The sequence below is a fragment of the Fonsecaea nubica genome, assembly GCF_001646965.1.
Source record: "Fonsecaea nubica strain CBS 269.64 chromosome Unknown Scaff12, whole genome shotgun sequence".
Lineage (NCBI taxonomy): Eukaryota > Fungi > Ascomycota > Eurotiomycetes > Chaetothyriales > Herpotrichiellaceae > Fonsecaea > Fonsecaea nubica.
The window spans coordinates 326,922-354,655 of NW_019173685.1; the positions used below are offsets into that span (position 1 = coordinate 326,922).

The following is a 27,734-nucleotide window of genomic DNA, read 5'->3' on the forward strand; positions in this document are numbered from 1 at the left end:
TACTGTATGAAGAACCAAAGAAAATCTTTTGGTCTGACGCGCCATTTTCCAAGTGTATCTCACCGTCCCGCTCGCAGGTGAAATTCACCCCGCGATCATTGCACATCAGCACCAGCCAGACAGAACATACTTCCTCGCCAACAATTTTCCAGGTTGACTCGACCCCTACGAACCTCGCAAGAACACAGCCCGTAGCTGTCTTGACTCGCTCATCTCCCAACAGAAACCTTTCTATTGTTTGAACAACCCCCGTACTTCAAGCAGAAGGCAACCACTCATCGGCTTGCTCAATGGCAAGCGAAGCCCAATTCGATGCCGCCTTGTATGCTCCCATAAACCCTCCAGCTTCGCCCCGCCAGGCAGTAAGAAGACAGGATGTGCCGGATTTTGTTGCTAACACTTTACCGCTTGTTTCCTTTGCCTGCAGAGACCTCCTCCGTCGCCTCTCTCCGCTCAAGGTGTCGGACAACCTGACCTCCATAACCACGCTCGTGCCCGATCTCACAGAAGACCTCCTCTCCTCCGTGGACCAGCCGCTGACGTCGGCACGCTGCAAAAAGACCGGCCGGGACTATCTGTTATGCGACTACAACCGTGACGGCGACTCATATCGGAGTCCCTGGAGCAACGAATTCGAGCCCCCACTAGACGATGCCACATACCCGAGCGACCGCGTACGGAAGATGGAAGTCGAGGCGAACACGGCGTTTGACGTGTACAGGCAGATGTACTACGAGGGCGGCACGGGGTCAGTGTACCTGTGGGACTTGGATGACGGGTTCGCAGGTGTAGTTTTGTTGAAAAAGGCCGTGGGCAAAGAGGCTGGCTGGGACAGCATACACGTGTTTGAGGTCGACGAGAGAAGGGGCAGTGGACGGACATGTCATTACAAGCTGACCAGCACTGTCATCTTGCATCTGGGTCGTGATGGCGAGGGACTCGGGTCACTAACCTTGGCCGGGAGCATGACGAGACAAGTCGAGGCCGACCTGGTGGTGGAGAATGTCGGCGGACAGGGCAAAGATGGAGGCCACGTCATCAACATAGGAAGATTAATCGAGGACATGGAAGGCAAGATGCGAAACATGCTCCAGGAAGTATACTTTGGCAAGGCCAAGGACGTGGTAGGCGACTTGAGGAGCGTGGCTCCGTTGACGGGCGTCAACCGCGAGAGACAGACTCAGAAGGATCTCATTTCCAGTATGGGAGGGAAATGAAACTGAGGAGCATAGCCGATGAGAATTCACTTTGATCAGCCGATTCTCCTAGTCACGTCGAATTGCGGGATAAAGGACGACCTCGTGCCACAATGCATGGATGAGGTGTGCCAGCTTCCTCTTAAGGAAATGCGGACTGTTCCATTCGAAAGATTACCCGCCTCACTGGAAGCCACTGGAGAAGGAGAAGCGATAGATGAATCGTTCTGAGATACTGCCAGGGGAGCGATCTCGTTACTCTTGACTTGGCCAGTTAGATTCTCAAACTCAAGAAATTTCCATACAGTAAATACCACAGACAGTGACGGAGAATGAATAAGAATGCCAGAATGCGCGCCTGTCCATTCGACGTTCGTACCCCTTTTTTTGGCATGAGATCTCCTTTTTAGTGTCGTCACCGGACAGACGCGTGAATATGCAAGAAATACGGAAGCACAGCGTGAGGCTCTGCTGTGTGCACGGCAGGCTTTTCCCCAAGCGTGAAAGCGGCCTGTGCGGATTGAGGGGGTTTAATCGACACCCCCTTTTAGGAGGAAGAGCCGTGTTGGCTCGGACGTGGAAATTTGATCTCTCGCAATTGCGTGGCCTCCGGTGTGGGAATGTGATCACTCGCACCAGCGTAGCCTTGCTTGATGCTCATCTGTACCGGATCCAAGTCCATTGGCGCAGCAGGCGGGAAGCTAGGCAGTGTCTCTGAGACTTTAACAAGCAACAATGGGAAATACCTCGATGCTCCGCCTCGCAACTGCGAAATGAGGGTGACAAGCTTGTTCAGACATTCCAATGGCGTGTCGTCGCACGGGGTCGATATTTCCAAAGGCATGAGTGGGACACACGAGATCACGTCCGTCAGCGTACAGGCGATGTCGAATAATTTCTCAATCAGCCCTACTCCATGGACCTCCATTGCATCTCGTGACAAGGTTGAGATGTCCTGGACCAAGTCCCTGGCGACCTCTATGGGGTATTTGAACGTCATAGAAGAATCTGTCGACGTCGATGAAAGACAACCATTTGTTATGGCCAGTTGCCAGATCATGATGCGTAGCCAATGTAACGTGACCCAAACATCGGCCAGTTGGCTTTCTGTTGTCTTCAAGGCGCGCGGTATTGAGTTTGCAACCTCTCGTTGAAGCTGCGAAAGCCAGGTGTCGGAGCAATGGGTCTTGACTTTGTTCCAAAAAGCCATGAACTCGTCATCGATGCAGCGGAAGAGCCCAATCAAGCAGAGAAAGCCAGATATTCTCTCTTCCTCGTGTGGCTCACTGACCGATGGTAGTCCAATAGTCGGGTGGAGACTAAGTGGGCGGTGTCGTTCCATCGCATATGCTCTCTCAGTAACCAGGAGCAACCAATACATTCGTCGTTTATACATGTTCTCAACAGCATCACCGACAAGATACGATGACTCTTCATGCATGCCCAGCAGCTGAGCCAAGGTAACAGCTTCACGCAAATGAAACCAGCACATATTCTGTTTCTCCAAGGTGAAATAGCAGCTGAATAGGAAGAATGAGGTCTGGACGGCAGTCAAAGTAGGAAACTCAATGTAGTCGATGGACTTTCGCACGCGAAGGACGTCATTGAGAAGCTGGTTGGCATAGTCGTAAGGATTCCCGAGAGGCTCACCTTCGTAATAGCTCCCTGGCGCAACAGCCAAATTCTTGCCAGGCTGGACCATGACAAAGGCACACAAGGAGCCTACGAGACAGTAAAATTCTGCATCGCTCGCGATCTGGGGTCCCATCTTCTCTATTAGCAGACGACGATTGAGGATCGAAGTAGTCGTAGACATGTTGGAGAAATAGAAATCGACGCAATCCACCATGGTCTCCTCGCTGAGGAGAACCGTAGTGGACAAATGCGTAGACAGCATTGATGTTGATGGGTGACCGAGGTCCAATGAAGGCTTCAGGGTGCGACATGGCGACAGCTGAGGAGTGGTATCAGAAGGAGACGTTTGAGCAAGTTGCTGCCGCTTCTTTGTCTGAGAATTGCGGATTTGCGACAGCACTTTGGACCGATTTCCCTTTGGGCCTTTCTTTTGAGGCACGGCAAGATAGGTGCATTCCAGATTGGTTTGGCCGCATGTGCGGCACGGCTGACCTCCGGAGCATCGTACCTTGCGGCGATGACATGCATCACATGCCTTCTTGATCGGGGCAGTGGCCATTTTGAGGGTAGAAGCTCGTCAAATCAGAGAGGTCGGGTTCCTGCATGGCCCGGTGTCTCAGTCGCTGCGCATACGTAGGACGGGTCAGATTGAGACTGGGCCATTGCGTTCGAGGGTGGTTTGCATTGCCGCATGGGTTCTTCTCTTGTCTGGACGATGGAATGATGCCTGAGCAGCCTGCGGCACATGGCGACGAGAACGGTGACGAGGAGGCAGACCCCGCAAATCCTATTGGGATTGATTTGGCGACTCGACTGTGAGTGCATGAGCCAGGGTTTGTTGGTCGGTGTATTGGACTGGACAGATCCAGGGTCATCCTGTGCCGCTTTAACAGCCATGGAAACCAGTCTTTTGATGTCACAGAACATACCATGCCGCTTTTAGATCCCCCCCCCCCCCCCGGCCCCTCACCCGGGGAATTTCATGGTCCTTCACATCCCTGGCGGTCCCGATTAAGTAGCAACTCGGCAACGGATACCGCCTTAGTTCCTACACCAAGGTTCAACATTGCAGGCACCCAGCAGGTAAGAAGCAACCGCTTAGTTAAGAACTGAGCAAGGCCCATTTGCCCTAAAGATGCCTAGTAACTGCCTAGTCACTGCCCGAATCAAATTCCACCGGTTTCTTCACCTTGACTCCTGCCATACTTGTGGTCTGTTTATCTCGACGAATGTATCTTGACCACATCATCCAAGTTCCAACGCACGAGCCACCAAATCTTGACATCCATGAGTTGATTGTGATGCCCGTCATATTATCTCCGACCTACGCGCCTGATGGCATATTCGGGTGATCTACTCTGGGTCCACCATGATGCCAAAAACCTCAAGGCGAAGCCCCATCGCCATAAGGTTTTCTCACACATCCAATCAGGGTACCACAAATGGCGTCGGGTCGAGGTCGCCCGTTCGATGAGGAAGGCGGTGGTGATGCCCCGATTACAGACAGCAGCAGATCGACGGAGGCGAGATGCCCAAGACGTAAAAATGGAGGGCGGCGACGGTGACAAGGTGGGCGACGATTACATGCGGCCGCACATCAAGCTAGAACAAGTCCAAGACCGACCAGTTCAGAGTATCGTCGCATTCCGGGGTAACTCCGATCCATTCAATTCCACGCCAGTCCCCATCACCTCACGTATCAATCAGATCATGGACTTTGAGCGACGATGTGTCTTTCCCGTCATCCAAGGTCCCGGCCCTCGTGCTCAGGCACAGGCCAAGGGCAACATCCTTCCATCATGGTCGACGTTCGCGTCGGACTCGCTGTGCGATAATATCACCGCACTCGCCTTCCTGTCGACGCCCTTGACCCTGATCTCCCATTCTTCACCCGACTCTTCTCTTCTCAGACTATCCCTCGTGCATCGGTACAAGGCCCTGAATGCCCTGCAGACGTATGTGCGAGATCAGGGCCAGCCTCCTCTGCATGTCCTGATGCACTTTCTTGTCGCTGAGATCTGGGCAGAGAATTGCGATGATGCTCTAGCCCACCTCCGCATGGCTAAATACATTATGGAGTCTCAAATCCGAGAGAATCCAGGGAGTATAGTCCCGTACAAATGGATTAGTGTGTTTCAGATGGACATACACCGCGCCGCTTTGTCATTGACGAAGACTCTGCTACCCATGGACGGCTGGGGGACGATACCCTTTGAAGTGCCCTTGCCTATTATGGACGTCTATACGGACATATGTTTGAAGGGGACACTACGCGCTCTGTTTATTGAATTGCAGCAACTGGGTGCCCTTTATGACTTTTTCGTCCGCGATCCTTCGCACCGACCTACCTCCTGGAACCTCATGCGGATGCGGACACTGTTGCTGATCGGCCGGGCAATCAACCATGCGGTCGATGGTAGCGACGTCTCAGCAAGCCTCGCACTCGCCTACATCCTCAAACTAGTCAGTGGGCTGGAGAACATCCTGGTGGGGGCCACGGCAATCTACAAAGCCGGGCCCAAGATGCTGGGCCGTGTACGATCAGCTCTCGATGAGGAGACCCTGCACCCCCGTCTGAGGCTGTGGGTTCTATACGTTGGCGCTCTGAGCGGGGACGACTGGTTTACTCGAGTATTTGACGAACAAACAGTCCTGATGGGCGTTGACACGTGGGAAACGTGCAAAGGGATTCTATGCAAGTTCTATCTCCCCAAGGACGAACCCCAGATCCACTTCCACGCCATGTTTGACTCGCGGCTGAGCAACAAGATTGTGGAACTGACCACTGCGTTCGACGACGTCAAATTGCACGCCGCTGTACAAGAATAGGCTATTGGGCATATTCCACGGGATGCTGGGCATAAAACCGGTTCGTCATTCTTTCGGATCACAGTCACGGAAGAACGATTCACACGACCACTACACATTGGGAGGGCGTTCATCGCATTTTGATCATGGGAATGGTTTCAAGGGCAGAAGTGTTGACCTTGGCAGATATGACGGCGCAATGTAAATCAAAAGACACCAGCATCTCCCCAAAGAAAGAGTCTTGTCCATACAATATAGACTGACTTATTTTCCACATTTGACCTCACTCGCGCATGCTATGCTCTCCCTGACCTTCGAGGTATACTGTATTTTACGCTATTAGCTTTATCCCCCGTCCTCGATGTTCCACCACGCGACCGCGCCTCGGCGCGTCGCGAACGAGCTCATGACGCGGGATCTAGCCCGAAAGCAGAACACAATACGGAGTACCCGCCCGGTACGCAGGGATGCAGACCCGCAAGCGACGATACGTGCCTATCTAGGTACCTCGCGAGCTAGGCACCCATAGGTACCTAATTAGTAATGAGTAATTAGGAATTACCGAGTAACTATATGCGATGCGAGTAATACTCGGTACCGTGTGACGGGTACCGAGTGAGAGTACCGAGTGAGAGTATACCCTCGCATGTACATGTACAGAGTATGACTGAGAAAACAAACAAGGCTAGCAGGCTAATAATTACTTGGTGGGTCGAAGCTGAAAGGGGTATGAGGTACGAGGTAATAATTATGAGGTAATTATGGATGGAGGGGTTAGTCACTCGCATATGTCACTTTACCGCCGAGCCGCCTACCAGCTCGCCAGGTACCTCTCGCTACATAGGTCGTCACTCGAACACGCACGATACGTATTGTATCTGTACTTGTACATTCAGAGTACCTACCTACCTACCTACATATGTACCAGGTACCTGTACCCTGTATGCGTATGTAGCCGCGAGTTTACCTAGGTGCCTAGGTAGGTGGTTACCGGCTGGAACAGAAGCACCAGAAAGTCAGCTTGGGGGTTTCGCAGATAGTACTGTGCCAATACCGAGAAGATGAGAACAGGAGATCCATTCAATACCTATCCATAGAAGAGCCAGACTTGACCAAGTAATTGGGTAACTAGGTATTTACTGCCCTTGATGATAACCGAGCACTGAATGACTGATTCAAGTCGAGAATGTCCATGTGTACGGATGGTCAAGAGCTAGCTACTTGTACATGGGCAAATGGATTACGAACGAGGAGAACAGCCGAGCAGCTCCAGCCATTGTCAACATCGCCAGAGAACGCAAGAGAGCCAGTCAAGTCAATGAGTAAGTGATCCTCTTTTCAAGACAAGGAAGTTTTGGAGTGGGATATTCTCCTGCCGAACAGGTATTCTCTTATCGGATACCTGTCGTTCGGAGAGGAGGGATGTGGTGTCGATCGAGTCGAGTGAGGTATATCGTTCGTTGTATAGTCAGAGACCCCTTCATTGGGTACAGAGGTTTCCGTTTTCGCGCAATTTTGCAGTCATGTCGTAGAATGAGGCACCGTTCCTTTCCGTCAACTGTGCAATGCCACCGTTCTCGTCCTTGGATGGTCGTCTTGCTGGAGCGTTGTCCACAGCACCTTTCTCCTTCCGATTGGCATCTCGCCTTCCAAGAGGTGGCCAAAAATGATTCAAAGCCACCCGCTCGCTCATCATGTAGCTCGTAAACAAAAACTCCACCCCATTCACGTCATAATCAACCGCACACAGCCGCGTCCTCGTGAACAGGAATTTACGCTCCATCGCCCCAGATACCCACGACACCCATGGCAAAGCCGATCCCGGCTATCCAACTTCGCACCTTCTGCACCTTGCGTTCCCGGACCATCTCCATCTCGACCTTTTCGCCATTCACCTGGTGCTCTTCACTGCTATCTGATTCCACTTCGATATAACTGCTCTCGTCGCTCGCCGAGGGACTGGCAACTCTCGAGGCCTTCACATGTCCACTTGATCGAGAACCGATGCCCCAGGACGGGAAGCGTGAGAGGCCATTGAACCAGTACTCGACACCTTGACCTCCAATGAAGCTCACAAGGGCGGTCCAGAGGAGGTATGGGTGGCGACCTCGGGGACTTGCGAGGGTGTATGCGGTGATCAGAGATAGAGAGGAGATGGACGCCAAAGTGAGGATCCGCCGCGTCGACTGGGTCTGGATTGTGGCAAGTGTACGTGCTGCGAGCGACGCGGAGGGAAGGAGAGCAAGAGAGGGTAGAGTTATCGACTGGACAGTGTAGGAGACGCCCTGTCACGAAGCTGTCAGTACGCAGAAAAGAACCAAAGTGGGAGCAACGCACCGTCAAGAGACCAAGGGAGATGGTCCCCACGAACTTGGTGATGCTTATCGGGCAGGGCATCGCTGCGATTCTGTTGCTGGAGGGCGGTTGTGTTCAGGACCACGAAAGTTGAGCGGCGAAGCTACTTGGAGTAGTCGAGGATCTCCGGCTTGGTGCGCTGATGGCGGGGTCAGACCACCGATGAGCTGTCTTTTAAGTGGAGTGGACTGCGTTTTTGACAACTTATAACAGGTAGAGAGGGGGTGTGTAGGAGTCACGGCGGATGGGAATAGAATGGGAGCAAGGAATAACCTGGAATGATGGAAGCTGGCAGATCAACGATGTTGCCGTGAAGCTGCGCAGCTGCGGTGCCTGCGTCGGCGGCCGCCAGTGCCACTGGGTGGCCAGTTTCCGGAGCCGCCTTTACGTAATCCCGCCTATCAAGTGCGCGAGTTCAACCTCAGCCTCGCCATCTACAGCAGGCGAGGGGTTGACAACGGCTGCTGTACGCTCTGAATGCCAGAGAAACCCTTGCAGCATATATTTTGGCGGTAGATCCCTTGATGCGATGGATAAGAACGTCGAGCACGGCTATGGGCGTCATTATTCATTCTTCCCGGAGACGCATATCGAGAGCCTCTCATGTTTCAAGGTAAAGACTTAACTGCAGGGCAGTTAGCTTTTATGTCCAGGAGTCTCCACTGGCTCATTCTCTACTCACACTCGTGACGAGCCACACTCGGGTCAGTACGTCGTTGGTATTCTTGGTATTAGCGCCTAGTGGGAACCCAATACACGAACCCCTACACGGAGTTGTCGTTGGATGCCTCCAAGCGCAACTGCATACAGCACTTTTCACGTCTCGTGAGACATGAACGCCACTTCATTCGTGTTCTCAAAGTTCATAAACCCCGACGGACTCATAAAGGTGTTGCTATCAAAGTCCCATTCGCCACCGGGCCTGTAGACGATGCTGAGTGTAAGTTACCTGCATGGGATTCACAAAGTATATGCTATAGAAGGAGGGAAGACGTACTCAAAGATAGTGTCCGGAAATAGACATCTATCTGCCGAGAGGAAGAGTTCGCCGCCCAACAGTGCGCTCAGGTCTGGCTCTGAAAGATCCATTGACGAGGAAGTCTGGCCATGGCTCGACGGATTGCCCATGGCTGTCACGGGCGGGGCTGGTGTCTGTGTCAGCGTCGAGATGCAGTGGTTAGACCCTGGCGTTGTGATACTAGAAGGTCGCGGAACGGGTGGTTGTCTGTCGAATTTGGATTTGATCTTCCGCTTGGCCTCGGAGAAGATGTTGTAAGTCATGTCGGCGGCCCAGAAGGTTTTGCCCAGTTCCGCAAGCACAGCCATACACATGTCTAGTTGGTAGATGCTGAATTTTTGGCGCAGCCCGTCGGAGAAAACCGAGCCATAGAGGTGGATCTGCATGATGGGGATAATCGCAGTGATTCTAGAGTTGGTAACCAAAAGTCAGATGGCTCTACTTCATACGCAGAGACTCTAGGCTTGAAGAAGTAAACGAACGACAGACATGTCCAAGACTTACATGATTGATTGACAGCGGTCGATGAGGCTTGCTTGGCCCAAAGTTACAAGGACTGTGCTGGCTGCAGAGGCAGAAGCGTACACCTTTTCCATGATGGTAGGCCGCCACAACTCGTATTGTTCAGGGCTGAGATCTGACGGGGCCTTGTGTATGTACAGTCTGTACAGTGCAATGGAGATAAAGCTGGCAAAAACAAATCAGCCTTTGCCCTCAACACTAACATATGAATGACGGATTTGGACGCCTTACTGCTCAATGAGTTCGAGTTGCTGTTGGACCAGTCTCAGGGGCTGGTGCATGCTTTGACTGGTGCCGGAAGCAGACGGCATTTGGGCGCAATTTAGCAACATCTCTTGGTCACGAGCAATGTCGACCGTGGAGGACTTGGCTCTGTTGGGACCGTAGTGTGTCCGGTGGATGTTGTACAGTGCCACCGTCGTGTTCAGCATCTTGAGCCAACAGAGGGCGAGCGAGGGTACTTCCTGAGGCATGAGAGATTCTCGCCCGGGGGTCGTGTCATTTCCGTACAACAGCATCACGTCCTCGAGGGTCGGCATGGGAACGTTGCAGTTCTCCATCATGATCCGCATTGGGCGTCCCATGCCGAAAGAGATCCAAGTCTCTCGGCACAAGCATGACCACCATATCGATCTCCATAGGGCGTGTTGGGCGTTGGGTAAGGTAGCCGTCTTCAAGGATGGGCGTTGGGTGTCTTGGTGCAGGCCAATGGTATGGCAAAGGCTGATGGCAATGCCTATCCAATGGTAGGTGCCAGTGCGGTCCTCGGAGTCGATGAACCAGTAGCTGAGTAGAAGCGCCGCTTGAATGACCACGATCTTGTCGGTTTCGTAGTCGGAATCATACAATAACTGTATCAAAGCGCCACGGAAGTTAGCGGACTGAATAGCTACTATCGTAGTGACAGGGAAGAAGTGGAGAGCAGTTGATATCGACAAACCTTTGCTCTCTGGTACAGATCTCTCTTCATTGCTTTCCGCGAAGCATATTTGGCGTCCTGGACCAGTTCAGGGCTTGCAAACTAGATGCACAACAACTTCAGTCAGTGCCATTCGCCGTGAACGTTTTATAAGACGCAAACGGATCTCTTTCTCACATTTGCGGCGGCAAAGAACATGCTCCACAAGAGGAGCAGGTTCACGCACGGTGCGTCACCTTCGTGGTGATATTGAGTGAGCACCCGATTGGCATCCACAATCGGCAGCAGTGGATGGACGTAGTGGAAGTAGTGTTTTAACAAACATTCGCACACCTTGGGACTAGGTAATGAGAAGCAGCCCTTGACTCGTAAAAAGGTCAAGTCGTCTGAAGGAAGCGTGCGAGCCGCAGCGCGTGGTACCAGGTAGTGTGACTGGTGTCCAGAGTTGCAGACATCCATCACAAATGACAGAAGATGCGGTTCGCCTGTGTCGCATTATCTTAGCAGGCGGGCAGGTCACCAGGAGGCTCATCATACCAAGATAAAGTGGCACGGCGGCTTGTTCTTGTTCAATAGGTCGATCATTCATCGCATCCATGTAAGCCGCGACATTGTCACCCTCGTCGTCATCCTGCACTGCCGTTGACGATGTGCAATCTTGTTGACTGGCAGCGTCTGATGGTTGATTAGGATTGATGGAGTGAGCAGCACCTCTCCGCGTCGATGATGTGGGTGTCCGCTCGCTGTGAACTGCCGACGAGGCCTTTTGTAAAGAACCAACCATTTCGGTTCCTTGGTTAATGCTGACCTGGGGCGAGCCAGCCGTGACTGGAGTAGCCGATCTTCGATCCGGTGTTTGTGGCAGTCTTTTGGGTCGCCTCCTTCAAGGCATACATCTGCTCGTCAGTCTGGATCGAATTGTGATTTCAACAAAGTCATAGGACTGTCGACAGCTCGCGATCCCATACGAGAGGACTCACCCTCGGACCTTTGGTGGAGGAACAATACATTTGCTCCCATCTTGACGACAATTCCAGCAAGGAGGGCCGTGTTGAACAATGTTACAGCGGACTTTGCGAGAATGGCAGGACGAACAGGCAATTCTGGCCCGTTTGCGCGGTGTTGAGTCGCTTCGATTCTCGGTCAGAGGCTGTGGCCTGATATTGTTGGCAACCTCAGCGAGGTCCAGCAGAGGACTGTGATCGACGGCGGTCATGGTCATGCCGTGGGTGTTTTATTTCAAAGTCGCTATGTCTCTGATCTGCTATTGCATCCGAGGAAATATTGTGTTGCGACCAAAAGTTCGTGGGAACCTCGAGAGACCAAAGTTGTCTTCGTATTGCGGTTTGCGGGGAGGCGAGACACAAGTTCGGTCCAAGCTTGGCGTGGAGAGTGGCGGAGTCAAATCAATGGGCCATTCGAGCCTTTCTCATGGATGGGATGAGACAAAGAAGATTCGGGGGCTATCTCGTACAGAGCACTGCATTATTTTCTAGACATGTTTAATCTTGACAGGGTCGCCACATGTCTGAATGGATCCGGGGAGCTCTGCGGCCACCTCTGTTCTGGGCAGTTCTGGGTTTACGGGACTATAGGTAGATTCAAAGATGCATAAGACTCGTAAATAGAGGCTGGTTAGACGTGGGCGTGATTTCTATTCCCCATGTGATATGGCACTCTCAGTTGAATTAGAGATAGCTGGCTTGTTTGTCCGATATGGCCCAGGCCTCGTGTGCCTGGACACCGAGGGACACGGACTAATAGGGTCCTAGTTTGCGATTGAATGCCAAGGATCCATATACAAGTATATCCCACAGATGGCATGACTCGACGTTCAGAGATACGAGCTCAACCGCCTGAACTTCTCCAGTAGGACCCAAGTGCTTCACGAGACTGTTGCCTCAAGCTGTCAACCCTACAATCAACCAATTACTAACTAATTCGCACTGCGGCTCCCGGCTAGATTGCCAGTCATGGGGTCATCTGGACCTGTCGACGGATAAGTGTCGCCGAGCCGCCTCTGTACAACCGGACGAAGACTGCTGGGGGAATTAGCCGAAGCTCCACACAACTTGTCTGAAGTGATAGAGAAGAGTCTGACTCGGGACTAGTGGAAACCTCCACCGCAAACTGACCCCATAATTCAACCGAGGTGGTTTCTGTCGGTTCAATAGATTGTGCTGGTGTTGCTCCGAAAATATTCGCGTTAGCACAAGGCACCACAGGGAAAAGGTTCGGTAGAATAATGGGGCCCCAGACTTTGTGCATCACGTGGGGAAAAGGGTGATGTGCATCGGGTCGTCTTTGGTGATGGAGCAGAGTGCAAGGTACACTGGGATACACGTGGAACCAGTACGGAAGACATCATTGCCCTGTATAGACCTTGAAGAGGCAACATTGATCATCGAAAGAAGCGATACAGAGACAACGACCCATCACTCGCAATATAATTGAAATCATGGCCGAGCTCGATAAGATACTTGAGCGTTGCACGGATCCAAAAACCGGCACTCTCCATGGCGTGGCCTTTGCGGCCATTGATGCTCAAGGTAAGACGGGCTTTCCTCTGGTCTGTGAACAAGGGTGGCAAGCACGAGGATTGAGAGCAGAGAGGGAGAGAGGGAGAGAGTGAGCAATGAATGACACTGTCAACCTTAGGCAACATCCTCTACAAAAAGGCCGCCGGGAGCATGTGTGTCGACAAGGATCCGACCAAACCCCTGACCACCAATGCCTTGACGTGGATGGCCTCGATGACCAAGATGCCCAGTTCCGTCGCCGCGATGCAACTCGTGGAGCGTGGCCTGGTCGGGCTGGACGACGATGTCCGGAAATGGCTGAAGCCGTTGGAGGACGTCAAAGTATTGACCGGCTTTGAGGGTGAGTAGACTCTCTCCTCCTACTTCCTACTTCCTACTTCCGCCATTCTCAGCTCCATGACTCTGTCAAGTGGCTCGAGTCTAGCTTGATCGAAGAGTTCAACAAAAGAGGGTGCTGACTCGCCGATTCCAGATGGACATCCCGTATATGAGGAGGTCCAAGGCCAAATCACTCTCCGGTAAGTCTTATAAATCAGGTACGAGTCTGCAGTTCTGGTCATCTTGCTCTTGCCGGAGCTGCAGCTGTCGAATCTTCGCTTCGCTGACTGAGATCACTGGACTCTACTGGATAGACAACTCCTCTCTCACACCTCCGGTCTCGCATATGACTCGTTACAGCCTACACTGGGTAAATGGAGCGATTACACACAGAGAAAAGAGACTTCTTTCACAGGGTCAATTGTAAGGATGGAATCCTGGCCAGCTCAAGCAAATCTGCGCTGGCTCGTGAGATATTTGTGCTCTGACGCTAACGTCTGGGTGCGTGCACAGGAGGGTCTCACACACCCGTTAGTCTTCCAACCCGGCACGTCCTGGGTCTATGGCTGTGGCCTTGACTGGGCTGGACAAGTGGTATGTTCATCAGTGCCTCCACCTCCTTCACCACCACGTCAGACGGGACGAGGCAGAAGGGCCAGCCCCAACTCTCGCCTGATGCATGCCTGGCTGACAAGACGGTCTACCTGTCCGCATTGTCCAGGTTGAAGCCGTTACCGGCCAGCGCTTCGACGAGTACATGCGCGAGAACATCTGGTCCAGACTAGGGGCGAGATCCACGACCTTCCGGCCGTGGGAGTTTCAGGAGCTCCTCTCCCTCCCCCCAAAGCAGGAGATGGCCTACCGCGCCGACGGCCCGCACGGCAAAGGACCCCTGACGCCCGCGGTGTTCCCGCACGCGTACCCGCAGAAGGACGACTGCGGCGGCGTCGGCCTGTGGTCGACCGCGGACGACTACCTCAAGCTACTGGGGGCGCTCGTCGCGGGCGGAGCGCCCATCTTCTCCCGCCCCGAGACGGTGGACGAGATGTTCCGGCCGCAGATCGGCGAGGCCAGCCGCGCCGACATGAACGGCTACATCAACGGGTCCTTTCGCGACCTGTTCCAGATCCTCTGGCCCGAGGGCATGGAGGGCGATCACTGCCTCGCGGGGACGGTGCAGACTGAGGACTTGCCGGGGAGGAGGAGGAAAGGGACTGTCTGTTGGTCGGGCATGGGGAATACGCATTGGGTAAGTTCCGAGTCACACACCTACACAAGTCCCAGTCATTGTTTCATTCTTTTTATTTCGTGTTCCCATGGGGGAAAATACCCGCGAGGGAGAAGTTCACGAATCACACGCTAACAATGTCTTCTCTATTTGTTGCGTCTAGTGGGTCGACCGAGCCAGCGGCATCGCAGGCCTCATGTTCACGCAACTGCTGCCGACGGGCGACATCAGCGTCCGCGAGACGGAGATTGAGCTAGAAAAGGCGCTTTACAAGGCTGTAGAGGCCAAGTCTTAGATGAGCGCAACTTTTGTGATCTATATTGGTCGGCAGGCTCGCTGGCCGTGACGAGTATGGTATGGAGGATAGTTAGTCACCCCTTTCGTCAATGCCAGCCAGCTTTGTCGAACACATCATCGCAATCATACCTGGTAGTGGTATAGAAAGACATGATTTGACTTGACTCGTATCTATCCATCATCCATCCAAATAACCCTCGATATTGCTGACCACCGGTCTAACAATCCCCAATCTATCGTAGGAGTTGCATGCCCAGCTAATCCGTTCCGTCTATCTTCTGGAGATTCTATCCAACACCAACGATCCATTCCGTCTATCTAGCTATCTATCTGATGTCACAGCATACACGTCTAAAGCTTTGGCCGCGCACTCTCCCTCCCCGCCTGATCCCGCAACTCCCTGCGCAGAATCTTGCCCACTGCATTCTTCGGCAGTTCCCTGACAAACACCACGCCGCCGCGCAACTGCTTCGACGGGGATAGATGCTTGCTCACGTACGCTTTGACCTGGTCGGCGCTGATCTCTGCCGGATCGGCCACCACGTATGCGCGAGGGAGGTCTGAGGTCGGATCACTCGGGTCGCGAATGCCGATCACGGCGGCCTCTTGGATGGAGGGGTGTGTGACGAGGAGGGCTTCGAGCTCGGCCGGGCTGACTTGTTGGCCTTTGTATTTGAGGATTTCCTGGGAGGGTCCCAAAGTTACAAAGTGTCTCGGGGAGATCCCAGGAGAGAATCAAAGAGAAGAAAAAAAGGGGGGAGGTGAAGAGAGAAGTACCTTCTTCCTGTCGACAATATAGAACAGGCCGTCGCGCCAAACGGCAATATCGCCGGTGCAGAACCAGTCTTTGTAAGAGGCTGCCGCCGTGGCCTTGGGGTCGTTGTAGTATCCGTTCGTCACCATCGGGCCTCGGACAAGGAGTTCGCCTGGCTGTCCTGGCTCGACGTCACGATAGTCCTCGTCCACCAACCTACTCGTACCTACACGTAAGTCTTCGTCCATCTCCATTCGGTCACCCCTTGAGAGAGAGGGGAAGTCCTGGACCTACTCACCTGATCTCAACACCAGGGACCAGTGGACTGATACTCCCCGTCGCGTCCGATCTGCCAGGAGGCATGATCGTGACGGCTCCCGTCGTCTCGCTCAGACCCCACGTCTGGCCGATCACCGTCTCACCGGCCCCTAACCTCGAACTGGCGGCTTTTTGCAGCTCGCCGTCCATCGGGGCAGCTCCCGTGACAGCGGAAACAACGGAGCGAAAGTGATCCCGAACGTCGGGCGACTTGGAGATGCGGAGATAGATCGAAGGGACTGTATAGAAGAGGGTAATCTCGTGCTGCTTGACAAACTGTAGCATCTTGTGCCATTCGTATTTGCGCATCCAGAATACCTGCCCGCCAGCGTAGAAGGGCGCGATGAGGTACGCGAACAGCCCGGCAATGTGACTGATGGGTAAGTGTGCCAGTGCCCGGTATGGCGGCATCTGGATGTCTTTCTGTGCCGCCTGGTGTGCAAACTCCCGCGACGCCAGCGATGTCAGGTGTGTCTCAGACACCAGGTTCTGGTGGGAGAGCTTCACGCCTTGTCTTCTGGGTTAGTATAATACGCGCGGTCGTGGACAATACTCTCCAGGCATACCTTTGGGGAACCCGGTGGTCCCTGACGACCAGAGAATGACGATCAGACTCTCCTTCAACCTCGAGACATCCGTGATCGTCTCCCAATGCAAGCGATTCTCGGTCAGGATACTCCCGGATCCGTTCAATGGAGACACAGTCCACTCCGGCGTCGACTCGAAAACCAGGATTCTATCGGAAGACAGCCCAAATTCGTTTGCTGCCCTCGTCACCACGTCCTTGAATTCCACGCTGCACATGATCAAGCGACTGTTGCATATGGTGAGATAGCGCACCAATTCTGCCGTCGTCGACGATGGAGTGGCCGCCGAGTACACTCCGCCGGCGGCAATGACGCCAAACAGCACCGCAGCGACCATGGGTTGCCCGAAGCTCAGTACCGTGACCACGTCCCGATTCGGTCCATTACTGCCAATGCCATAGCGATGGCGCAGAGCATAAGCCAGGCGCTGCGTCAAGTTGTTCAGGTCCCTCTTGGTGATCAGACTGGCGCCCGTACCTGCCACGCAGTGCAGCGGCGTTTGATCCTCTGCCCTGCAATCCGGCGACTCTGTTCTATCTTGTCAGCTCCGATTTCCGGCACGAGTTGATGTCCATGACCGTTTTCTGCATTCTTACCAAAGAGGAGGGTCAGCAGGTCGAGATGCGGGAATTCAGGCGAGGGAAAATCAGTATTGCGATAGATTTTGGACATTTTCTTTCGTTTTGGTGAGATCAAGGGATGCTGGTGGTGATAGATCAAGCTGATATCTTGCTAGAAGGGCTATGACTGTGTGATTGTGTATCACGGCTTGACAGGGCATACGACAAGATAATCGACAATGCGACGGGTGCCCCCGATCATCATATCACGGGAGATACCAGGGCGACAGCGACAACAAAGTCAGCAAACAGTCTGGATGGATCTGGATCTGGATCTGTCGGGTCCCGCCATCATCTGCCACCACTAGGGAGTCTGTCGAAGTCATCGGCACGACCGTACGCATATTCGAAGTAGCGGGACAATAGGCCTGGCTCTGTGGACAATAGCAAGGCTGCAATCCCATGGACCATTGCTCCCTCGGCCCATTACTGACGAGGCTAGGCATAGCATAGTACTGCTGCATGTTTCGACTAGGTACATGTATGGGGAGACAATCAAAAAGACCGAAAATGGGTCCTTCTGGCATGGTTAATTTTCTCCATAATCATCTCCCCGTATCACCTGAGAAGCCCCGAGCGACCCCTTTCCTTTTTTTCCTGTTTAACGTTTTCTGCATCGTGGCCGAGAGTCTGTCTGATAGATGTGGAGAAGGTGGAGACACCCTCCTTTCCAACCACTGTAGAGTTGTACAAATCAACCGACGAATAGCACCTCGGCCAGTTTCGCTCCAGCTGGGGCAGCCGGTAGATTGCGGCTCCCTTTTTTTTGCCTTTTTTCCCTCTCTTCGCCTCAGGTGAGAGCGAGGGCGGGAGCAAGAGAGTCAGAGACGTGTGCAGGTAGAACGCCTTTGGGCCACAATTGTCTTGGTTTTTGTTCCTTATTGTTTGCTGTTATTTGTGGGGGAGAAAAAGGCCCATGGCTATATACGACACGCAACACACACACTCTCACAACCGGGCTGGGGTTCAATCCTGGAGTCGTGGCCTGAGTGTCTGAGCATTCGGCCAGAAAAAAGCGGACTTGTAGTGTTATTTTTGTGAGTGTGACTGATTCATAAAGGGCATACAATATGTGCTCTGTATGATTTTGTGTTTGTGATTGAAGTCCCTTATATCTATAACTAGAGAAGCCTTTTTCCCTTCTCATCATCTTATCCTGGTTCGGCCTTTTTTTCTTTTGATAGTTTACCCTCTTATATCCGAAACAGCCACGGTAAAGGGTATCTGTATACGCCATGGCAGTTAACGGCGTCCATCATGCGCCGCCGCTTCGCGATCCAGCCGACGTCACCGACCTTCCCAAGGAGACCATCGACGCCATCGAGTCCAAGTATGAGCGGGAGCGCGACATCCGTATTCGCGCCGAGGGCCAGAGCCAGTACATCGACATTGCAAAGTCAGGCAAGTTTTCGCATTTTTTCCACGACATCTGGGACGACGGGCACAGCGACAACGGCGAGCCTGTGCTCCAGGACGGCTCGTACTGTGAGTTCCTGGTCATCGGGGCCGGGTATGGTGCCTTAACATGCGTCGCACGCCTCGAGGAGGCTGGCGTCCCCGCCGAACATATCCGGATGGTCGACGCCGCCGGTGGGTTCGGTGGCAGCTGGTACTATAATCGGTACCCCGGCCTGATGTGCGACATTGAGAGTTATGTGTACATGCCCCTGCTGGAGGAGTCCGGGTACATGCCCAAGCACAAGTATTCGTACGGGCCGGAGCTGAGGCAGTACGCCAACCTCCTCGCGGACAAGTACGGCATGACCGAGAGAACGATGTTCCGGACGTCGGTCAACGAGATGCACTGGGACGACGAGGCCAACGAGTGGCGCGTGCGCATGACCTGGTCGCGCAAGGGCCACGAGGACCGCAGCTTCACCGTCTCCGCCCACTTTGTCGTGCTGGGCGCCGGCACCACCAACTGGATCAAACTCCCCAAGATCAAGGGCCTCGAGACGTTCCAGGGCCACAGCTTCCACACCGCCCGGTGGGACTACGCCTACACCGGCGGCTCTGAGCTCGACCAGAACCTGTCGAACCTCGCGGACAAACGCGTGGGGATCGTGGGCACAGGGGCGACGGCGATCCAGGCCGTGCCCAAGCTGGCGCAGTTCGCCAAAGAAGTGGTCGTCTTCCAGCGCACGGCTTCGGCGGTGGACGCGCGGGGCCAGAAGGAGACGGATCCAGAGTGGTGGAATCGAGAAATCCGGCCCAAGAAGGGGTGGCAGAAGGCCCGCCGGCTGAACTTTGACAGCTTCATCGAGAACCTGGACCCGCCGCCGGAGAGGGACGACGTGGGCGACGCCTGGACCAAGTTCCCGGCGTACAGCGCGCTGATGGGCACTCCTCGAGCCATCGCGCCGGAAATGGTGCCCGCCTATGTCAAGTGGCTGCACCAGCTGGACATTCCGCGACAGGAACGGATCCGTCGGCGCACAGAGGAGATCGTCAAGGATCCCGCGACGGCCGAGAGCCTCAAGGCGTGGTACCCCGGGTGGTGCAAGCGGCCGTGCTTCCACGACGAGTACCTCCAGACCTTCAACCTGCCGCACGTCAAGCTGGTCGACACCAAGGGCCGCGGGGTCGACTACATCACCGAGGACGCCGTGGTGGCCAACGGCGAGAAGTACCCGCTGGACCTGTTGATATTCTCCACGGGCTACCTCACGCCCTTGATCGGGTCGCCCGACTACCGCATCCACGCGACCATCTCGGGCCGCAACGGCCAGCCCATGGCGGACAAGTGGACGAAAGGCGTGTCGACCCTGCACGGCATCACGACGCGCGGGTTCCCCAACCTCTTCATCCAGGGCCCCTCCCAGGCCGGGCTGACGGCCAACATTGTCTGGATCCTCGAGGAGCTGTCCTCGCACTTTGCCCACATTGTCGGCGCGCTGGGCGAGAAAGCCGCCGCCACGGCCGCCTCTAACACAAACGGCCAAGCACAACAGAAGCCAACCAGACATGTATACCCCTTCACCTTTGAGCCCACGGCCGAAGCCGAGGCGGAATGGACCGACCGCGTCGTGAACCGCACGGGCGCCATCGCCGGCATGGGCGGCTGCACGCCCAGCTACTTCAACGCCGAGGGCGACATTGACCGCCTGGTCGGCCAGGGCGGCGAGACTGCGCGGAAAGTCGCGGTGAACTCGCACTGGGGCGGTGGATGGCAGGAGTATCTCGACATTCTGGACCAGTGGAGGAAGGCCGGCGATTTTGAAGGGTTGGACATTCGCATGGAAACCTGAGAAAGACGGGCGAAGAAGATATGGTATAGATCGATATGACTATGATTAAGTACAGTATATAAGTGAAGTGGAGGGATAGATATTGACATCCAAATCAAGGAAGATTATAACACTTGTGTGTTGTCGTCAGAAGAATCACTTGATCTTCAGCAAAACAGACGGAATATCTCAACAATCATGGATTACAGTCGAGTCTCGTGGATCTCGGCCGCACATCTACGGCGCCTTGAATATGGATGGGGGGTCCCGGGTCTGCTCAGTGAGCTGGAGGAGTGTGAAAGTACTGGACCTCGTCCTGGTAAGATGATTTCTCTATATCTATCAACACATGACAACCTGCGTGCAACGTTGCTTTGCTCCATGAACGGCGACGGCTCACGAGGCCACCCAGACCTTCTTCGCGGCACGATAGCGATCAAAGGTCTGGATCCAACTGCCTGTGACCGTGCCTTCTTCTACAAAGCCCACCGACCTCGCTTTCCCAAGTGCCAGATGGTGATCGAAGTCAAAGTTCATCAGCCAGATGTCAAGGCCCGTCATCAGATCGACCTGCTGGATCTTATTCCCTAGTTGGCTTTCCATCTGCCTGAGGTCCTCCTTGTGCTGTTCGAGATATTGAGCCGGGCTGACATAGGTCGGATCGCCCAGAGGCAGCGGTGGAACACCGACCAAGCCAAAATACTCGCATATCGCGGGCCATTTGGCAGACATAGGGTATCCCTCTGAAGTGTCGGCAATGTTATAGAGCTCCGAGGTCCCAGCCTTGTCGGGGTTCACTGACAGGTAAAGTGAAAATCTTGCAACGGTGTCTTGACCGCCGTCGTTGGAGAGCGTATGCCAGCCGTCAGGGTGTCCCGGGTATGGCACCTTTGCACCCCGGCCTTGGACGAATGCAACCAGAGAGAGGTAGTTGATGAAGAACCCGGCGAGATTGTAAGGGTTGCTATGTGGTAAGAAACCAACCTGGGGAAGGAGAGGTTAAGTATCCTTGGGTCAAGGGACGAGCTATATAAATCGTACTCACCACAATATCGCACCTGACTTCTGCCCACTTCCATCTCTTCCCCTTGTGAAGGGCGTCCAAACGGTCCCGAAGTGCGAAATAGAACAACACATCCCGGTAAAGCTGCGGAATATCGTTCATAGCCTCGTCAAAAGGGGCCTTGAACGGCCTTTCAGGCTGGTGGATGCCGTAACCCTTGTGCAACTTAGCATTCTATCCCTCGACATCTTCTTCCGTACTTAGACTTACCTTGGTCCCTGTCGGCAGAATCACATAGGACAGATTTGGTGCGAGAGCTTCAGCTGCCACGAAACCGCGATCGAACATGGCGACGTTGATGTCTTGCTCGGTTGGAAAATCCGGATGGAAAATGTATGCTGACCCGGGCTAGATGAGCACTACTATGACTCCCTGGGCTCCTGGGAGGTTCTTACCGAAGTAGAAGATCTGCGTGACGGTGTCAATGTCCGGGACTCGTTGCTTCAGCTGCTGCTTGATGTCCTCTACAGTGCCCCGGGTCAAGTCGACCCCCGACACCAGAGCTAGCTCGGGATTGGCACCTCCAGATTTCGGCCATTGGGCATCCTGCAAGTCTAATGGACGATTTGTCAGAGCCGTGACTTTGGAAAATGTCCCTTTCTGGGGGTAGTTCTTCAAGATCTGGTCAACGACAGCCCACCCAAGGATACCCGAGGCGCCGAAGACCAGTGCGTGGGCCATGACAATGGTGTATGTTCTATAGTCAGATGTACCAACGGGAAAAACGAACGCCCGACACCTTGAACTGAGAACGAGGAAGAAGAAAAAGAGGACGACAAAGACGAAGAGGAGGAGATATCCCTAAAACAAGCGGTGTGTGACCATCGCTAGCCAGCACGACTACGAGGTACACAACCGTGCTGTGGCCCGCCGAAGCCTCAAGTCTGGTGCAGTACACGAGCATGCCAGTGCTATTGGTGACTATACCGAAATTCTGGAGATGGATCTGCATTATGCTTGGGTACTACCAACGTTCGGGCGTTTCAAGGAAAATTCAATCTCATAACACGCTGCGCCCGATGCCCACAACGCCGCCTGATTCAGGTACTTCTATGGAGTTCGCGAACACGGGGTACAGAGTATACCCAGGATAGTCGGGTCGGTTAGCCTGGTAGTGGCTGGAAATGGACACACTTGGCCCCAGTGCCTACTGATGAATGCATGGAATCTGTAGATCATTTCCCCAGTATGGTGACGTGATACTCTTCAGAGGCAGGCGGCGTTCGGGAGATCGGCAAGCCACCCAGACGGACTGGTGAACGGTACGCAAGTAGAGAGAGGGGGAACGGAGCCACACCTTTAGTGTAAGGGAAGCCCTCCGCCCCACACATGCCTGTGCAGGTACGAGGACCACAAGCATATTTCCAAGTCAGGCTCTTGATAGATACATGTGGACGCTGCATATCTTTGGGGCCGCCCGTCTCCCGGCGAGCATTTTCCGTCCTCGCGATACTGGCGGTGGGACCATGATCTTTGCTGCCCTAAGCCCCTGGTTGTCTGAGCATCCTTGCAAAGATCCGAGTAGCAACACTTGGCTCAGTATCGTTCCAGGGCGTTTTCGTCGCGGGAGTGGTCTAGCTTCCGATGTGCGCAGATCTCAGGAACTCCATTGCCGACGTGGGTCTAACGGTCAATGGAGCGGACAACCATCACTTGACACAAACTTCGTTGGTGTAGCCTCCTATATCTTCTCCATCCCTTCTTTGAAAGCTTGAGGAGATATATTCCTCATCGACTCGACATCCAAACGGTAAACTCATCGATACTATGGCGGTCCCTGCTCTGTTGATCGAAGCAAGATGCGAGTACTGCGTCAGCATCTTCATCCTTCTGCTGAGGTGGTTTGTCAGATTCAAGCTTCGACAGTGGTATTGGGATGACCTCTTCGCGGTCGGGGTGGCAATCACCTTGAGCTCGCTGCTCGCTGCGCTGGAGCTGCTGAGTACGCTGGTGTCGTCTCCTACCAAAGGAACAATGACTCGCTGACCTGGATTTAGGTCAGAAGGGGGCTCCGGCAGGGCTGACAGCAGAAGCCCGACAGCAACTACCTTCAGAGTTGGTTGTACAACTCGAAAGTGGCGCCAAGTTGATGTATGCTGCATTTTACCTTTACGCGGCTGCGATATGGTGCTTGAAGGGCTGTATGGTCGTCTTCTATTTGCGCTTGACGTATGTCTCACCGGAAGTATGGGAAGATGACCGCTAACATGTGCCCCAGGGATGGCTTGCGGCTTAAGAGATTCATCTGGGGCGTCGCCGCCTTGTCTATTGCCTTCTTCTTCGCCGCCATAATCACCTTGCTGGCCCATTGTATACCCATCAGCCACAACTGGCAAGTTCTTCCTGACCCGGGCGGTACGCAAACCCTCTTTTCCTGGCCTTGCATGGCATCATAGCTCATGTTTCCGCAGCGGAATGCTCCGACGGATATAACATCAATATTGTCGTCGCTTCTGGCAACTTTACGTGAGTCAAAGTACATTGGTGTTTTCTCACCATCGCTGACTCCAACTAGGACTGACTTCCTTTTGCTTCTGACGCCGGTAATGATGCTTCGGAAAGTCCAAATTCCCCTCTGGAGGTAACATGATCCAATATGAACGTTTTTGGGTCGAGGACGGCATTTCTGACTAGACGCAGAAAGATCAGAATTGGCTTCCTACTCAGCTTGGGTGGGGTTGTGATGGCCTTCACTCTCCTACGGTGCATCCTCACCATCTATTCGCCCAGGACCATCAATCAAAGCTCCATCTGGGCTATGCGTGAGCTGGTGAGTTTCCCCAGTTCGGCGAGGATTGGCTGGGTCCATGGAAGAGGCTGACAATTTCCCAAATAGCTGGTCGCCGTTTTTGCCGTCAACGCCCCTATTCTGAATTCCCTTTTCAGGCGCAACACCTGGACCGGTAGCTTTCCATCGAGTAGCAAGAATACAAAAAGCTCGCAGATGCTGGGAAGCGGCGTGGACGAGCCAAGAGACCGTGGTTCTTCTAGAGACATCTACAAAATGACCGATATCGAGGTCAAGGATTCCGGGAGCGACAAAGACCTCATCCAAGATGAGTACCGGCATGGTCGAGCGCAGGTTTGGGCAGGACCCAACAAGAATATGAGATACTAAGGCGGCTCCCACTGTCAGCCACTTGTTTGCCTTTACAGGTACAATACAAAGGATCATACAGGGGCAGTTGCGTCGTGCGATGCGACTGGGGGACGGTGAGGGTTTGACATACTTGTACCGAGTACATAGCAACCACGAGGAGGGCAGGAGGCGTGACCCCAGCAGGAGGGGGCGCCATCTTGGCATGGAAGGAGGACACGCCGGGAGACTCTCCTGCGGCCGGCGTTGAGCTGTAAGGACTACTGACCTTCATAGTCACCTTAAAAACTAAGACTTGGATCGTGGTGTAGATTATCGACGATATTCCGAAATGCCAGTTTTTGGTGTAAAATCGATTTGCGTTACGCTGTCGGCCGCCCCTTGCGGAGCAGGTGGTGGCGGCACCAGGGAATTGCCTAACTTGGTTGGGCTGTAACTGCTGGTGTACGGAGTGTAACGAGTACTTGGTACTAGGTACCTTTGGCCACGCATCACAGTGAACATGATTCCGAGCACTAAGTATTGAGGAAGTAGTCTAGGCAACTCCAAACCCCTGGGACTATTTAGGCCTTTAGTCTAAAGTCACGTGGTTGAAACAGAAATATCTACGAGGTAAGTAAGAGAATGTATGTAGACAAACTGGGGAAACGGACCCGCGTGGGTGTTAAGAGGAGGAGTGCTGCTCCGTCTGTAGCTGCTTGACAGAAACCCATATCTGTCTTGTTTACGGTCGAGAAATATACGAGGTACACAGTCATATTTTGCCATGTCAAGAAACCCCTCCATGGATCGTGACAATAGATTACGATTCATCCTTCAAGCCACCCAAAAAAGTCACTCCTCCCACTTTTCCGATAAGCAGTGAATCGAGGACAATTCTCCCACCCAAAGCTGCTCTTCCTCCCGATCGCTACCTACTTCTCATCGACATGCCTCAGCTCGACTTCCTCCACCTCAAGACCTTCGGGCTTCTCGACAATGCCCCGCCCGTCATCTGTCAAGTGCACCACGACCATATCGCCGAACAGCGCGCCAAGTTCTTCGAGTGACTTGAGACGGGTCTCGGGCAGGAAGAAATAGAACAAGACCTCGCAGATCAGACTGAGGCCGGCGAAGACGAGATACCATCCCCATTTACTGTCGAGTGACAATCTCGTTAGCGGAACGATGCTTCCAGGGGCCCTTACTCTCAAGGATGCAAGGATGCAAGAACGCTAGAGAAAATCAGAAGAAGGGACAGAGATAATGCTTACATGGTCTGCAAAGCCGTCGGCGCGGGTGTCGCGAAAGTAATGAACCCGACGAAATAGCCGCACATGCTAATCCCCATTCCCCGAGCGCGAATAGTGGTAGGGAAGATCTCGGCAGTGTAGACAAAGGACGCAGCATCAATAAATTGGTAAAAGATGACGAACATGAAGACGAAAAACACGGCTGCTGAGTTGCCGGCCTTGTTGTCGCCGTCGAGGTATGTTCGTTGTAGCATTGCTTCGGCGAGGAGACACGCCGCGACGCCTGGGAAGCCGATCACTAAGAGCAGATGTCAGTCAGTCATGGATCGTTCCTCAAGGCTAAGAGACGAGGAAGCCACAAGGACTGGATTCCCCCCCAGGGTCATGGTACTCACGGAATGATAGTCTCCGTCCCATCCTGTCAATGACGAAGAGTCCGACAACAACCACGCCGACAGTGCCAACAGTGGTATAGGTGGCTGTTTGAGATGGAGATATTAGCTGACGACTATTTCTCAGCAGACTTTGGATATCGTGTCTGACGTACCGTTCAAGATCAAGGGCATGTCGCCCGTCATCCCGAGATTGCTGAAAATGAGAACCAGGAAAGCAGCGGCACCGTTGATCTGATTGAGCACCAGAGACTTTAGCGATACACACCTTACACGAGAGTCGAAAGATTGTATGGGGAACTTACACCTGTGGCTTGAGAGGCGAACCTGGACGGCGGTTAGTTCGAGGGCATTGATGGGGCACGACCAGGAGACGACTTACATGACACCGAATGCCAAAAAGGAGCGTCGTCGCCACGAGGGCTTTTTCAGCATGCCAATATAGCCCGTGTTCAGTTCCTTGTCGTGCTCAACCTGGCGAGCAATCTGGATGTATTCGGCCTTGGCTGATGAATCATCGGGGTCTCTGGGATCAGCATGGAGTCTCTTGAGGATTGTGAGTGCCTCCTCGTTGCGGCCAACCCAGCATAGATATCGTGGCGACTCTGGAAAACGGCACGTTAGCACGGTTGCAGTCAGCAGGTAAAGAGGGAGGTTGTGGCTGACCAGGGATGAAAATGCAGCCGATGAGCAGAAGCAATGGGCCAACCGTGGACAAGGCAAGAGGCAGTCTCCACTGCACGGTTTCATTTTTGGCGTGATAGCAGCCAACCGAGATCCATCCCAGACTGCAAGAGTATCAGCAACCAACAGAACGGCTTTTCTTTCTCAGGCGATATGACGAACCCGACATAGCCACAGGCCATACTAAAGACGTTCACAGAGCCCAGCATTCCACGTCGATGCGGAGGGGCCACCTCGATGATGTAGACGACAGACAGACAAACAACGATGCCGAGACCAAGGCCATGAAGCAGGCGGATTGTGATGAACATGGCCAGGTAAGGGGAGCCTGCAGTCCAAGCCGCCCCGATGAGAGAAATCAGAGCCGCGATGAGCAGGGCCCTCTTTCGCCCTACCCAATCGGCCAGGAATCCTTGCAAGATGGCCCCTATTCCAGCACCGACGGCGAAGAGAGAGCTCGTTGCTCCGAGGACACTGTGAGACACCATCAGCATCGTCCCAACGCACACTACTGCCAATTCCACTCCGGAGTGACTCACCTAGCGGTGTAACTGCTGTTGGCTGTCGACAAAGACAAAGCGTTAGCATCATTTCACAACCCAGAGGATAATTCAGCGGCAAGAACTCACGATCAAGATTGAAATACTTGTAAAACCCAGGCTGGCCAATACTGGTGGAAAAGCTCGCAAAGCCAAAGCCATAGGCGAAGCCACCGCTGGCCACGACCAGGCAGACGCTCAGATTGTAGAGTGTCAGATTCATGGTGGGTGGTAAGGGCAACAGAGTATCAGAGTTGTCAAAAAGAGAATGATGTCTGTCCTCCAAGACTCGAGCTGAGAGGAAGGGAGGGGAAACAGCTTTCTTCTCTGGCTCCTGGACGAGTATCGCTGAAGATATACAAAGAAAAAACTACCGGGCCAGACT

The 27,734-nt window shown here is 53.7% G+C and overlaps 11 protein-coding genes across 11 annotated transcripts; 5 read left to right on the plus strand and 6 right to left on the minus strand.

Annotated features, from left to right (window-relative positions):
- Positions 1-290: 290 nt before the first annotated feature.
- AYO20_02800 (hypothetical protein) lies at positions 291-1,217 on the plus strand (the record flags this gene model as incomplete). Its single annotated transcript, XM_022641104.1, has 1 exon — positions 291-1,217. The coding sequence occupies one exon, from the start codon at positions 291-293 to the stop codon at positions 1,215-1,217; it is 927 nt and encodes a 308-aa protein (XP_022502979.1).
- Positions 1,218-1,743: 526 nt separating this feature from the next.
- Positions 1,744-3,390, minus strand: AYO20_02801 (hypothetical protein; the record flags this gene model as incomplete). Its single annotated transcript, XM_022641105.1, has 1 exon — positions 1,744-3,390. The coding sequence occupies one exon, from the start codon at positions 3,388-3,390 to the stop codon at positions 1,744-1,746; it is 1,647 nt and encodes a 548-aa protein (XP_022502980.1).
- A 776-nt stretch (positions 3,391-4,166) lies between these two features.
- On the plus strand, positions 4,167-5,660 carry AYO20_02802 (hypothetical protein; the record flags this gene model as incomplete). The annotated part of the gene is made up of 1 exon (XM_022641106.1): positions 4,167-5,660. One exon carries the CDS (start codon positions 4,167-4,169, stop codon positions 5,658-5,660), a length of 1,494 nt encoding a protein of 497 aa, XP_022502981.1.
- Positions 5,661-7,411: 1,751 nt separating this feature from the next.
- AYO20_02803 (hypothetical protein) lies at positions 7,412-8,036 on the minus strand (the record flags this gene model as incomplete). Its single annotated transcript, XM_022641107.1, has 2 exons — positions 7,412-7,924; positions 7,977-8,036. 2 exons carry the CDS (start codon positions 8,034-8,036, stop codon positions 7,412-7,414), a joined length of 573 nt encoding a protein of 190 aa, XP_022502982.1.
- Positions 8,037-8,810: 774 nt separating this feature from the next.
- AYO20_02804 (hypothetical protein) lies at positions 8,811-11,237 on the minus strand (the record flags this gene model as incomplete). Its single annotated transcript, XM_022641108.1, has 7 exons — positions 8,811-8,916; positions 8,992-9,420; positions 9,517-9,699; positions 9,766-10,415; positions 10,475-10,555; positions 10,631-10,938; positions 10,991-11,237. 7 exons carry the CDS (start codon positions 11,235-11,237, stop codon positions 8,811-8,813), a joined length of 2,004 nt encoding a protein of 667 aa, XP_022502983.1.
- Positions 11,238-12,911: 1,674 nt separating this feature from the next.
- Positions 12,912-14,834, plus strand: AYO20_02805 (hypothetical protein; the record flags this gene model as incomplete). The annotated part of the gene is made up of 7 exons (XM_022641109.1): positions 12,912-13,002; positions 13,112-13,333; positions 13,466-13,511; positions 13,626-13,734; positions 13,825-13,905; positions 14,033-14,560; positions 14,703-14,834. The coding sequence occupies 7 exons, from the start codon at positions 12,912-12,914 to the stop codon at positions 14,832-14,834; spliced, it is 1,209 nt and encodes a 402-aa protein (XP_022502984.1).
- Positions 14,835-15,187: 353 nt separating this feature from the next.
- AYO20_02806 (hypothetical protein) lies at positions 15,188-17,167 on the minus strand (the record flags this gene model as incomplete). The annotated part of the gene is made up of 5 exons (XM_022641110.1): positions 15,188-15,520; positions 15,614-15,806; positions 15,889-16,417; positions 16,475-17,023; positions 17,092-17,167. 5 exons carry the CDS (start codon positions 17,165-17,167, stop codon positions 15,188-15,190), a joined length of 1,680 nt encoding a protein of 559 aa, XP_022502985.1.
- A 1,183-nt stretch (positions 17,168-18,350) lies between these two features.
- AYO20_02807 (hypothetical protein) lies at positions 18,351-20,363 on the plus strand (the record flags this gene model as incomplete). Its single annotated transcript, XM_022641111.1, has 1 exon — positions 18,351-20,363. The coding sequence occupies one exon, from the start codon at positions 18,351-18,353 to the stop codon at positions 20,361-20,363; it is 2,013 nt and encodes a 670-aa protein (XP_022502986.1).
- Positions 20,364-20,738: 375 nt separating this feature from the next.
- AYO20_02808 (hypothetical protein) lies at positions 20,739-22,086 on the minus strand (the record flags this gene model as incomplete). Its single annotated transcript, XM_022641112.1, has 4 exons — positions 20,739-21,326; positions 21,388-21,561; positions 21,616-21,743; positions 21,801-22,086. The coding sequence occupies 4 exons, from the start codon at positions 22,084-22,086 to the stop codon at positions 20,739-20,741; spliced, it is 1,176 nt and encodes a 391-aa protein (XP_022502987.1).
- A 1,086-nt stretch (positions 22,087-23,172) lies between these two features.
- Positions 23,173-24,523, plus strand: AYO20_02809 (hypothetical protein; the record flags this gene model as incomplete). Its single annotated transcript, XM_022641113.1, has 7 exons — positions 23,173-23,347; positions 23,403-23,574; positions 23,624-23,760; positions 23,817-23,871; positions 23,921-23,986; positions 24,046-24,175; positions 24,242-24,523. The coding sequence occupies 7 exons, from the start codon at positions 23,173-23,175 to the stop codon at positions 24,521-24,523; spliced, it is 1,017 nt and encodes a 338-aa protein (XP_022502988.1).
- Positions 24,524-25,416: 893 nt separating this feature from the next.
- On the minus strand, positions 25,417-27,572 carry AYO20_02810 (hypothetical protein; the record flags this gene model as incomplete). The annotated part of the gene is made up of 10 exons (XM_022641114.1): positions 25,417-25,639; positions 25,756-26,032; positions 26,130-26,213; positions 26,282-26,378; positions 26,432-26,453; positions 26,509-26,731; positions 26,793-26,914; positions 26,973-27,284; positions 27,350-27,371; positions 27,440-27,572. The coding sequence occupies 10 exons, from the start codon at positions 27,570-27,572 to the stop codon at positions 25,417-25,419; spliced, it is 1,515 nt and encodes a 504-aa protein (XP_022502989.1).
- Positions 27,573-27,734: the final 162 nt, after the last annotated feature.